This window comes from Lonchura striata, chromosome 1A, assembly GCF_050655825.1.
Source record: "Lonchura striata isolate lonStrDom1 chromosome 1A, ASM5065582v1, whole genome shotgun sequence".
Classification (NCBI taxonomy): Eukaryota; Metazoa; Chordata; class Aves; order Passeriformes; family Estrildidae; genus Lonchura; species Lonchura striata.
Genome location: NC_140741.1, coordinates 45,372,782 through 45,385,590, shown reverse-complemented (window position 1 = coordinate 45,385,590; position 12,809 = coordinate 45,372,782). Strand labels below are relative to the sequence as shown.

Below are 12,809 nucleotides of genomic sequence, written 5' to 3'. Positions count from 1 at the left end.
CATCATCAGCCTGGACTTCTGCAAAGCATTAGACACTGTCTCTAAGCTGGAGAGACATAGATTTGACAGATGGACCACTTGATGGATAAGGAACTAGCTGGATGGTTGCACTCAAGGAGTTGTGGTCAACGACTCGGTGTCCAAGTGGAAACCAGTGATGCTCCTCACAAACCGCTACTGGGACTAGTGCTGCTTAGCAGTGATGTGGACTGAGGGATTAATACATGCTCATCAAGTTTGCTGTTAAGACCAAGCTGTATTGTGTGGTTGGCATTCTGGAGGGAATGGATGCCATCCAAAGGGACCAGGCTTGAGAGATGCGCTGATGCAAATTCCATGAGTTTGACTTGACAAATGTAAGGTCTTGCACTTGGGTCAGGGCAATCCCAACCACAAGTACAGGCAGCACAAAGAATGAGTTGAGAACAGCCCTGAAGAGAAAGAACTGGGTATGTTGGTGGATGAAAAGCCCAACATAGCCCAGCAATGTGAGCACAGAAAGCTAACTATATCCTGGGCTACATCAAAAGCAGTGGAGCCAGCAGGGCGAGGGAGGTGATTCTCTCCCTCTGCTTTGCTCTTGTGACACACCCCTGGAGTGAGGTGTTCATGTCTGGGGCCACCAGCATAAGAACATGAACTTGTTGAAGTGAGTCCAGGGCAGGCCACAAGATGATCAGAGGTCTGGAGCACTTATCTTATGAGGACTTTGGGATTGAGAGATTTGGGGCTATTCAGCTTGGGTAAGAGAAGGCTCTGGGGAAAATTTAGAGCAGCCTTTCAGTTCCTAAAGTGGGCTACAAAAGCTGGAGAGGGACTTTATTCAGAAGGGCATGTAGTCATTGGACTAAGGGGGAGTGACTTTAAACTGAAAGAGAGTAGGTTTGGATTAGACATTAGGAAGAAATTCTTCTCTGTGAGGGTGGTAAGGCACGGGAATAGGCTAGACAGAGAAACTGGATGGCCCATCCCTGTAAGTGTTTGAGGTCAGGTTAGATGGGGCTCTGAGCAACTCAGTCCAGTTGAAGGAGCCTCTGCCCATGGCAGGGAGAAGAAATTAGATCAGACTTTAAAGGTCCCTTCCAACCTAAACCATTCTATGTATCACCATATGAAGAACATGTTAGTTAATTTTTCAAGTATTCTGATCAACATTCACAAAGCTTTCCTGTAATTTCCTTTATCAATCTAAATCCTTCTCTTTGATATTGTCTTCAAAGAAGTTTACTTCTTTACGGACTGTCCACAGAAGATACCTAACTGAAGTCAATTTAACCCCATTTAAATCCAGAACAATAGTTAAATGATGACGTTCAAACATGTATTTATTTCAGAAGAAGCTATTTGATTTGAGTAATTTTGAACTGAAATTGAACATTTCAAGAAAAATCTGAAGCTTTTATATAATTTAAACCAAATTCAAATGCAATATAGTTTTAAATTTTAAAACTCAATGTATAATTGCTATATATAAAAACAAAAAGAAACCAGTCAGCCAGTTAAGGTCTACTAAATCAGTAAATGGCTTGCTTCTCAAATGCAGGAGAAGAGTAAACCAAGTTCTCAGCATAGCTACAACAGCAGCAGAAACTAACAGGTAATTTTAAAAAGTAACTTTTTAATGATGTAACAAACAACCCCCACAAAAAATATTCATTATAATTTAGCATCTTAACAGCAAAAGACAGGTTAATAAAACCCACTTTGCAGTAGTATGCCAAAATAACATGGTAACTCACATTAGATACTCACTTGCACACATACTTTATTAACCGTATGGTTAAACTGCACTAGAACTCCCCTAGGGACCAACAGCAAGGAGATAAATAAGGACATCAGCAAAAACAACTGCAGCTAGAAGAGTTTTTTTACCTCTGGGGGCACCCAGACTGACTGGATCAAGATAAAGGAAGGCAGATAAGACTTTTCTGGATAAGCCATACACAGACCCCAGTACTTACAGGGGATCTGCTGGTGAGACAACATAGCAGGCCGAAAAAATGCAGGAAGGCTCTGGAATGAACTAAGGACAACTATCTGATGCAGGTGACTGAGGAGGTAATAAGGAGAGCTTCTCAGATGTATCTGATACTTAAAACCAAGGAGGAAGAACTAGTTGGGAATGTGAAGGCTGGGGCCTTGGCCAAAATGACCTCAAGGTGGTGAAATTTGAGATCCAGAGGGAGCGCATGGCAGAAAACAGGAAAACAGCTCTGGATTACTGCAGAGCAGACTTTAGCCTTTATAGGGATCTGCTTGGAAAAGTGGCATGGGATACAACCCTGGAGAGAAGAGGGGCCCCCAAGAGAGCTGGATGATATTCAGAGAATCATTTAGGCTGGAAAAGACCTTTAAGATCATTAAGTTCTCTTACGCTCAATAATGGTCCATCCAGAGAAGTAAAAAATTAACTAAAGGCAGCAGGAAGCCTGACTGGATGAATAAGGAGCTTCTGACCCAAATAGGATGTGAAGAGAAAGTGTCTGAGTGAAAGCAGTAGTAGATATCGTGCTTAACCAGCCTGACAGTAATCTCTTCACAGAAGGCTATCTTGGCAGATGATGGGGAAGCAATGGGTGTGGTTTATCTCAATTTCCTCAAGTCTTTTGACAGTGTCTCCTGCAACACCCTCAGAGTCAAGCAGATGAAACATGGGTTATGTAAGTGTACAGTGAGATGGATGGAAAAGCATTCAATCCTACTCCTGGAGGGGCAGGTGACAAGTGGAAAGCAGCTTGGCAGGGAACCACCTGGGGTCCTCCTGGATAAAAAGCTGGACATGAGCCAGCAGTGTGTCCTTGGGCCAACGTGCTACGCTGGGAAAAGCACTGTCAGCAGGTCAAGGAAGGTGATTCTTCTCCTTCCCTCAGAACTGGCTACAGACACCTGGAGTGCTGGGTTCACTTCTGGGTTCCTGAATACCAGAAAGACAGGGATATTCTGGAGCAAGACTCGTGAGACACCATGAAGGTGCAGCATTTGTACCTATGTGAAGAAGCTGAGAGAGCTGAAACCATTCAGCTTGAAGAAAAGACTCCAGAATGATCTTACCATTTGTATAAAGACCCAGTGGGAGGGAATGAAGAAGATGGAGCAAGAACCTTCTCAGTGGTGCCCCCTGAAAGGACAAAAGTCTATGGGTATAAAACAAAATAAATAAAATTCCATCAGGATAGAGAATATGCCTGGATACGGTCCTAGGCAATCTGCTACAGCTTCCCATGCCTAAGTAGGGGAACTAAGTCATACTATCTCAAGAGGTCCTTCCATTATCAAGGACTCCCTTAAAGCTGTAGCTCTGATTGGCCTAACATACAATTTTATAGCAAGCCTTAGTTAGATGATTCTCTTTTTACAAACCCTAATTAATTTAGCTAATCACACTTCTTTGGGGAATATGCAGTAAAAAAAAGTTGATATTTTAACATTCATCAATCAAAAAAATTAATGTTGAGGACATGCATTTGTTTAGAGTTTTTCAATCCTCCATTAATTCATATTTAGTGAATATGTTTGTTAAATTAACTTGGAAATGTCTGTTGAACATCGCCAATGTTTGATGTTTACCCACAGGAGCTCAGACACATGGTTATCTCAATATTTATCAGCAAATGGCAGTCTAGCTTTTGGCTGACAAACAAGATGACAGCTCTTGCTTATACAATTTAATACATCACAGTAAGTCCCCAGTTAGCTCTATACACCAGAATTCTTTCTTATAGAAAAGTCAGTAGAAAAGCACATCTGTCTGCATAACAACTGCTCAGGGAAAAAAAACCCAACACATTTCTTTCCTTTGAAGATTCATCAATATATTTTCATTAAAAAGTTGGATAAATATTAATATTTTAAATATTAAATATTTTTAAAAGGACTGCTAAACATCTTTTATCCTTCTGTTCCCTCCTCTTAACAAACATTATGGGGCCCAGCCCAGTAAAAGAAAAGAATCAAGAAAGGGCCTTTAATGCTTTTCCAAGATAAAAAGGCGCACAGTTTGAACAAGAAAAAAATCTGAAAAAAATAGTAAGAAAACATTCATTATTACAAGGAGAAAAAGAACTAAGCTATGAATGGGTGCAGTCTCACCTTTCTGTAAGTCAAAAAATGCCCCAACTACCAACAACATATTCCCTTTCACACATGAAAATTGTTTTAAAGTTAACAGGTCATCAGTAAATTATGCTAAGTGGCCAGCTATTAGATTAGGATGACTTATTCCACAGTGATATCTAAATAAAAGAAGTATCAGAATGAAATCCATTACTTTTAATATACACACAGAGATATAGACTGACAAGTAATTAAAAAATCTTAGTTTTTTACTATATAGAAAGTACACTTAAAGAATAGGATGGATCAGTAGATTTAAAATGTTTTTAAGTTTTCTAGAAAAATCCAGCTACAGCACTTTTTTAAGATTAGGAAGAAATAACCTAGTAGTAGCTTTTTTGTATGCTTCCCTAACTTGCTGTTATATTTGCATATAAACAGGTAGCAACTTAACAGAAAACTAACAGAAACCCTGTCCTGGCTATTCAGTCAGTAATCCATGGAATGTCAAAACTTGAATTCCTTGTTTCTTCTTCTCTTAAGTTTTAAAAACACTGATTGGCTGAAAGGTTTTAAGTGATGTACAGTTTTTCCTGAACATAAGTAACTTGATTTTGTAGTATAGTTCTTCAAGTAACCTGAACCACAATTTTAGATTTTTAAAATTTATATTTATTTTCTAGTTTAAAACAGCATCTTGAAAATAATAATCCATTCAAACAGGATTAGCTATTTTTTCTACATGCAGAATAATTTCCCATATAAGGACACAGATTAAAAAAGTCTGCACAGAGATTTCAAATCTTCATTAAATACTGTGATCAGCATCAACTAAGCTACAAAAACAACTGAGATCTGTACATTTGTGTAAGTTTGTCATGTGCATGACACTGAGGAGAAAGCTACTCACAGACATATTAGTATAACAAAATTTTCTCCAAAAACGATGATTACTACTAAGTAATACCTCTTATGGGAACAGGTATTAAGACATTCCAGAATAAAGAGAAACTTTCATAGAAGTCAACCTCCCAGAGCAAGAAGCATTCCAATAGCTGATATAAACAATCTCTCAGAAAGCAAAAAATCCAACTGTTCTAAACCTAACCCTGCGAACATTTCCAGAATGTACACCACAATCAGATACTTTCAGACAAAAAACCCAAGATGGGTTTTAAAACCCATTTTACAGCCTTAAAATGTTTTAATGCTTAAAACATTTTAAGCAACATTAAAATATGACACAATAGTAAATATCATTAAATCATGCAGGGCTTTTATAGTGGATACAGCAATTACTTCCAAAATTAAGTAAGCTGAGAAGTTAGAAGAACAGTATGCATAAAACAAATGCAAACACTGGTAAGCTTGAATACAGTCCAGAAATTAATTGCACAGCATGGTCTCTGCTCCTACATGAAAAGGATCGCAAACTTAAAATCACTCCTCTCTAATTTCAGAAGAAGGGAAAATTATGATGATAATAAATCTTTTTTTCTTGTACAAATTCATTATACTCTCAAGGAAAACAGAATTATCATTTTCAAAAGTGCTCCTTCCTGTACTGAACTTAGGTCCCACCTGGCCACTTTCAAAGTTAGTATGCTCTTTTCTTACAGAAGAAAACATGCTCACACATTTAACATACTTCTTATGATAAACTGACAGCAATCATCACCTGTACTAGGAGGAATACAGAAAAATTGCCAGAAGAAGCAATATAAAAATTGCTGTTATGCTTCTGCGAAAAAGGGGTAGAGAAACTATGCAGAACACCTTCCCATCTTACTGTTTCTCATTTTCAATTGTCACAATATAGATTCGGCTGTCTGACAGACCTCAAAAGGCTGGAAAAATGAGCAAACAGGAACTACTGAAGTCCAGCCAAGGGAAATGTAAAGGCATGCACCTGGGGAGGAACAATGCCAAGAACCAAGACACTGGGAAGAAGTGGGTGTGTGGGCAGGTGACAAATGGAAAGCAGCTTGGCAGGGAACCACCTGGGGTCCTGCTGGACAAAGAGCTGGGCATGAACCAGCAGTGTGTCTTTGGGCCAACCACCTTGGCCCAGTGTCCTACACTGAGAAAAGCACTGTCAGCAGGTCAAGGAAGGTGATCCTTCTCCTCCACTCAGAACTGGCTACAGACACCTGGAGAGCTGGGTTCCCCAATACCAGAGGGTTCCCCAATACCAGAGAGACAGAGATATCCCGGACCAAGTCCAGTGAGACACCACAAAGGTGATCAAAGATTGCAGCATCTGACCTCTATGGAAAGGCTGAAAGCTGGGACCATTCAGACTGGAGAAGAGAAGGTTCCAAAGCAATTTTATCAAAATATATAAATAACCAGTGGGAGGGAATGAAGAGGATGGAGGAAGACTCTTCTAAGGGATTTCCACTGAGAATAGGCAGTAGGTATAAAACTGAAGCACTGGCAATTCTTTGTAGATATAAGGACTTTGTTTGAAAATAGGAGTTATAAAACAATGGAATGCGGTTTCCAGGAAGGCTGTAGAGCCTTCATCCTTGGAAATGCTCAGGACCTATCTGAACACAGTCCCAAGCAACCTGCTCTAGGTGACCTGTCTTTGAGCAAGTGCGTTGGACCAGAGAATCTGCAGAGATGCCTTCCAACTTCAACTATTTGGTGAAACTCTAGAATAGTTTAGCTCATGTTCTGAAATTATCCTGCCTTTTCAAGCTTTATCATCTTTCATGCTTTCCAATATCCTATATTTTGACAATTCTAAATATGGCCTTTTATACATCAGAATTTGTTTACAATTTGTACTCTTCAAAAAGAAGCATTACAAAGAGGTAATTTTAGCACTGAGCCAATGTGTAACCAATGGAGGAACATATGTGGATATACACTATTTGTGTTGAGAAACTAATACTCCTAATGGACATCACACAGAAAACTCCAAAGTGAGTTTAATACTTCTATCCCTTTAAACATTTATTAGGTTGTTAATGGAGTATTAAACAGATGTAAAAACCGGTCCTATTACCTGTCCTGGCCTGTTGATAGCTGCTATTTGAATTCACTAAATTTTGCAAACTTTCCATTATTACGTGTATTTGAATATCAAATTCCCAACTTTCTGATAGCTGCCAAATCTCAAAACCATACCCAACCTCACAGTAATACTATTCATCCTCATGTGCTGATGAGGATGAGCCTCCTATGACACCAGCATTCTGAATGAGCATTTCACTTGCTCCCAGATCAAATATTTTTCCTGGAGATATTCTTCAATTTATGTACTGCTCCTGAATGCTTTCCATAAAATGGAAAAGATGTTTGGCAGAAGATAAGCAGATACCATCACCTGAATATCATTTAACCAAAACTTCCAAAATAATCCAGTTATGTAAGTTCTTTTAACCTTTCAAAGATGCATCTAAATTTTGACTAAGAATTTTAATTTCTACTAGATATTTTTTGAGGTCAGACATTAAACTTCAAGTTCTTAGCATCCCATTCTTTCTATTGCTCCACATTCTTTAAAGCCTTGTGTTACAACATCTTGATAAGAAAGATTATACTGTTCATACTAATCTTAAATTGAACTCAGACTTCATTAAATAACTTAATAGAAAATAGTGTTACAAATATAACTGCTTGAGATAAAACACTGAAGATAAAGAAACACTGTCCTTCAAATAATAAGCAATGATACTATAAAAATGCTTTAGAACAGTGTGTTTTAACTACATGTATACATAATCTTAAAAGGAATAAAGAGAACTTAAAAGAACTTAAACTTTTTTATGAAAGATACGATCAAGAACCAGCCAACAAAGGCAAGAAACACACTTAACTATTTGTAAGGCTGACATAATATTAATTAAATGGTTGCAACTGTTCTTCAAAATCAAGAGAAAATTATTTAGATACTGGAAATAACATTGAAAATAGTTAAATGAAGAAAAACACACAATTCTTTCTTTCTATTGACTTGCCATTATCAAGGTGCTGTTGATAACAGCAGTAGGAAAAATAGAAAACAAAACAAACATCATTCTGCATTAACTGATGACAGCCCTACAAAGAATAAAAGCCACATGATGGTAATGTAGGCTGCAATTCAAATAAACTTTGTGGGTAAATATTATGCTCTGGAGACAAAAGGAACAAGTTGTCAATGAAAATATTTACATGTAAGAAAAATACTGATAAAATCTGTGTTGACCTGACAGATACACTGCGCTTTGAAACAGAAATCTAAATAAAATATACTGAGTTTTACAGTTTTCTACTATGGAATTTTTTTCCATTATTAAGTAGGATAATGTATATCATTGGTTGAAATCAACAAAGTTAAGCAGTGTATATGTGGGAATTCATGGTAGGAATTCACCATTATTATGCTATGTTCTACAATGCATGATACAGCAAATAAATTCAAGTATACTTTCAATTAAATATCTGAAAGCTGATTTTCAAAATAAAATGCCACTTAAATTTTTTTTTTCATAAAGCAAAATAAAATGCAAACTAATCACATGACTGGAATTCATAACTTACTTAGGAGTTGAAGGGCCTCTTGGCCATGTTCCATCTTCATTCTTCTGTTCTATCACCAGGACCTACCACAAAAAGTGTAATAAGAAAATTGCAATAAAAATATCAGTACATTGCTTTCTGTTCCATCTTTTTAATAGATTTGCTGACATGTAATGGAGAAAAGACTGATATTTAAGTTACTATTCATTGAGATTCAAGAATATTCCATTACACTTGGTATTCCATCCACTACACTGCACCTTCCTCTCTACTTTTTTCACACATTATCTTAATTTGGCAATCTAAATATTTCTATTCCTCTACAATCCATGGATGGCAAGCCACTTACCTCTCAAAGAGGTTAGCAGTTGACCTGCAATGTTTAGGCAGCATCTGTTAATCTATAGGAATCACATGTCTATACAACAGCCCTGTTAAGGAAGGGATAATTCCTGAAGGAATTTTGCCTCACACAGATGGATAAGGAAAAAACCCAAAACACCCAAACAAAACTATTTTCTGCCTCAATAGCCTTAAAACCATACCTCTATGGTTACTCTATTAGCTATTACTCTATTAGCATTTATCTAATATTATTTTTTCAACAGGACAGTTGGATAATGAAATTAATTTCATTTGATTTGTTATTGGTACAGAAAGAAGTACAGAACACTCAGTCCCAACCACAGGCATCAGGTGTCATTTGAAACCCCTTTGGGTATTTGAGATAGCTCCCCTAAGCCGGCAGATATGACACAGGACCTACAAACAGCTCATGCCTTTTTCTGGATTGACAGCTGAGATAGCTGGATCCTTTTAAATGGCAACTAGACTTGAATGCTCAAACTGAATCAACTCCCCACTTCCAATGCAACTAATTCCGCACAACCGTACACTGATGTTTCAGAACACTAATTAGCTGCCATACTGTGCCTGTATGTGTCCACACTGTAACATAAATTCAGGTAAGTACTAATGCTCAAAACCTTGTGTATAAGCCACTTGAAGATGTCATCACATTTTCAGTCTCATGCATTTAAAGCATGAGATTTAAAACAAGCCTTCTATCATGACCAGCTTTCTATCTGGAACAGAGCAGTCTGCTATCCTTGGTCACTGATGCTAAAAGACTGATTCTGCAATACTTCCTTGACTTACCCAGAGCTCACTAAACAGAAAGTAGATTTAGACTGAAGAGTTCAATGGAATCCCTAAATGCGTGATTCAGAAATCAACTGATAAATTCAAAGCAATACTTTACTCAATTGTGTACACTACTGTAACTATTAGGTTAGACTGACTGTAATAGAATAACTATTATTAGACTAGGAAACTCAGCAAGAAAAATAACCATGTGTATGTCAGCAGCTGACCAAACACATATGGCCTACCATGACATTTTTAGCATTTTCAGAAACCATGGTTAAACTCTGTTTTAAACGGTATTTGTTTTGCTGAAAGTACAGATGTCACCTAGAGATCTTGTCACGGCTTTATTAAACCATCATTGCTTCATACTTAATGTTTCACTGGGATAGAGATAATTTGCAAGTTACATCTTTGATGTAAATCTTTTCTGAGAGATGTGGGCTCTTCCAGTAGGACTTTTACATTGTTAAAATTACCTCTGTGAGGGTTTAAGTGCATGCAGCATGAAGCTACACGACACAATAGCTCAAGCAGCAATTCTGGTGCACTGATTACCTATTTCCATGCCATCAGAAAAACTGAAACACAGCCTAAATACTGTAGGTAAGTAGGTTATAGTTAAATACTTCAAAGCAAAAGGAAATACTATAATATAACCTCGTCTAAAGTTACTGCCATCAAATTTCATCCATCCGCATTTGTAGCGTGACTGCATGAACTACAGGTGTTGAAAAAACATTCAGCTCTATTTGAAGACTCAAGAATCAGTGTAATCATCTGAAAAGTTATTCTATTAATGCAATTGCTCAATCAGTTTACATTTATATTTTGTAGTTTAACATTCAATGTTTGTTCTTTATATTAATCTGGAAAGGTAAAAATGTTATCTTGTGAGGACTTTGTAAAATGATGATTTTGAAGTGATGACAGTGTCTCATGTTAAAGCAAGTTTACAAACCTCTGTCTCTGTTGTTCTTATCGAAGTATTTTCATGTTTTTGTAATTTTGTTTGTGAAATCTAGACAGTGGACTCTGAGTAGAAGACATTATTCTTTTAGAATATCTAGAAAGTTCTTCAAATTTTGGGTTTCATTATAGAAACATATCCAAGATCCTAGGAATAATTATTTACTTCAGATTTTACCATTTTAATGTCAGCAATTTCTTAAAATTTGGTAAACATAAAATTTAAAATTTAGACATATTAAAAAATTTAATTTTAATTAATCAGGAGAGTTAAATCCTCTTTTCAGTCTTTAATCCTGGAAATAAACATAAAGACTAATTTCAACAAATTTGTTCACAAAATCTTCTATCCCTAATATATTAGAAAGTGATTTTCATTAAAAAAAAATTAAAAGTCATTTGGTATAGCTACATTTTCATGAGCAAAAATATGTTCAAGGAAAGAAATATTTCACTGTACCTGTCCCTGGTATAAACCAGCATCCTGTATGGTACTGTCTGGTTTATTCAAAGGTTCAAAAGTATTACTCATGTACTTGTTCCACAATCTGGTCTCTTTTTCACCTGGAATATTGAAGATTTTTCTTATCTCCTTTTCAATTGTGTCTGTTTTGTGAAGGAAAGAACACAAGTTTAACATTTCAATACACAAACAGTATAAGGTCAAAGCATCAGAATTCATCTCCTCATATTCAAAACATGAAACCATTGTTTGCCATGCAACTACATCATTTTGTAGGACAAGCAGGAAGTTGCTAGTTAGCTTGCCTTTAAAATGGAAGCAGTCAGAGGACCGAATCCCTTAGCAAGGTAGACCAAATAAAAGAGAAGCTGGCAAGTAACAGACAACAGGAGCCATCTCCTAATTTCTGTGTATGCTGATAGAAGAGTGTAGGGAGTTAGCAAATTATCAGAAGTGAGACCAGTGAGCAAAATTAAGTGCATGAAGTCATTCTGTTCCCTAAATCAACCCTTTTTGGTTTTTACACTTCTACCCATATTCGAATGCAATTAGTACTAACTGCACTATTATAATAAATGTGTGAAGTTTAATTCACATGTCCAGAAGAAAAAAATGACTGCTCTGTAAAACTGAAATGCATAAATTTGTTCTAAAAGGAAAGATTTTATGTCCCTGAAATAGTGAAAGAAAGGTCTACCAGCTCCTTCTCTACCTAACAGAAATATAACCAGTGTTACATAATTTTAAGGTAGCATAACTTATTTACCTGAAATTTAAGAAGTTTTTAATTAACACTATTCTCCTTACACAAAAGCAGAGTTTATTAAAGACTTGGGTTTTTAAACTAATATGTGCAGTGCTGTATCATAGCAATCCCACTTAGCTGCTTTTTTTAATTGGTAGATTCACAAAGGCCCATGGAAGCTATGTCTCATAACAGTTAACACAGAACACAAAACAGGAGCCAAAAAACATAACACTTTATCCCTGATGATCACTGAAAGCACAACTATAAAAATGGGCCCTGTAAGCTCTTCAAAAGACATTTCTCCAAAGTCTAAGGACAAAACACTAGTGTGTCAGCTTCTCTTACTCCCTTTTACTCAAGATTATTTTCTCTTCCACTAGGTTAAACAGGAAAAGCCAAATTAAGACCCAAAACTTAAAAGTGCCTTGCAAAAGATACTGGCTTGTGAAATGTATGATAACAGGCAAATATAATATTTGTAGATATTGTCGGCAATTGAATACCGCTTGTTTCTATATTAGCTATCACACATTTTAGTCTGAAAGCAAGTGCTAAGATCAGCTGTTTTTTTAACAGAGATTATATATAGGCAAGGTAGGTGATATCAACAAAGCAACAGACTGATTTGTTGGCCCTCAAAAAAAAAATCATGTACTGTCTGAATCAATTCTCAGCCAATTAATTAAAATAATTATATCTGAACAGAAGAATAAAACTAGTCAGCAACAATCTTGCAAAAAAAATGTAGAAAATCTAGATTTATCAATGGCTTTCACTAAAAGAAGAATTTACAAAATGTCATTTTTCATTCTATTAATATAGATTAATAGGCAATTAATTCTCTGAGCATTGAAGGTCATTTTCTTCACAAGTTTTAAGCTAACATTTATTAAGTTAATTTTTAACATATTCCAGCTT

General features: G+C 36.4%; 1 protein-coding gene across 4 annotated transcripts in view; it reads right to left on the bottom strand.

Annotated features, from left to right (window-relative positions):
- The window catches only part of USP15 (ubiquitin specific peptidase 15), a 61,489-nt gene that overhangs the window by 28,099 nt on the left and 20,581 nt on the right, over window positions 1-12,809 (bottom strand). For all 4 annotated transcript variants that reach the window (XM_021547421.4, XM_085568420.1, XM_077783489.2 and 1 more), the window contains 2 exons: window positions 11,141-11,286; window positions 8,587-8,648 (listed from right to left, as the gene is read on the bottom strand). In XM_021547421.4, coding sequence (XP_021403096.1) covers window positions 8,587-8,648; window positions 11,141-11,286 — 208 coding nt within the window. The remainder of the gene's footprint in view (window positions 1-8,586; window positions 8,649-11,140; window positions 11,287-12,809) is intronic.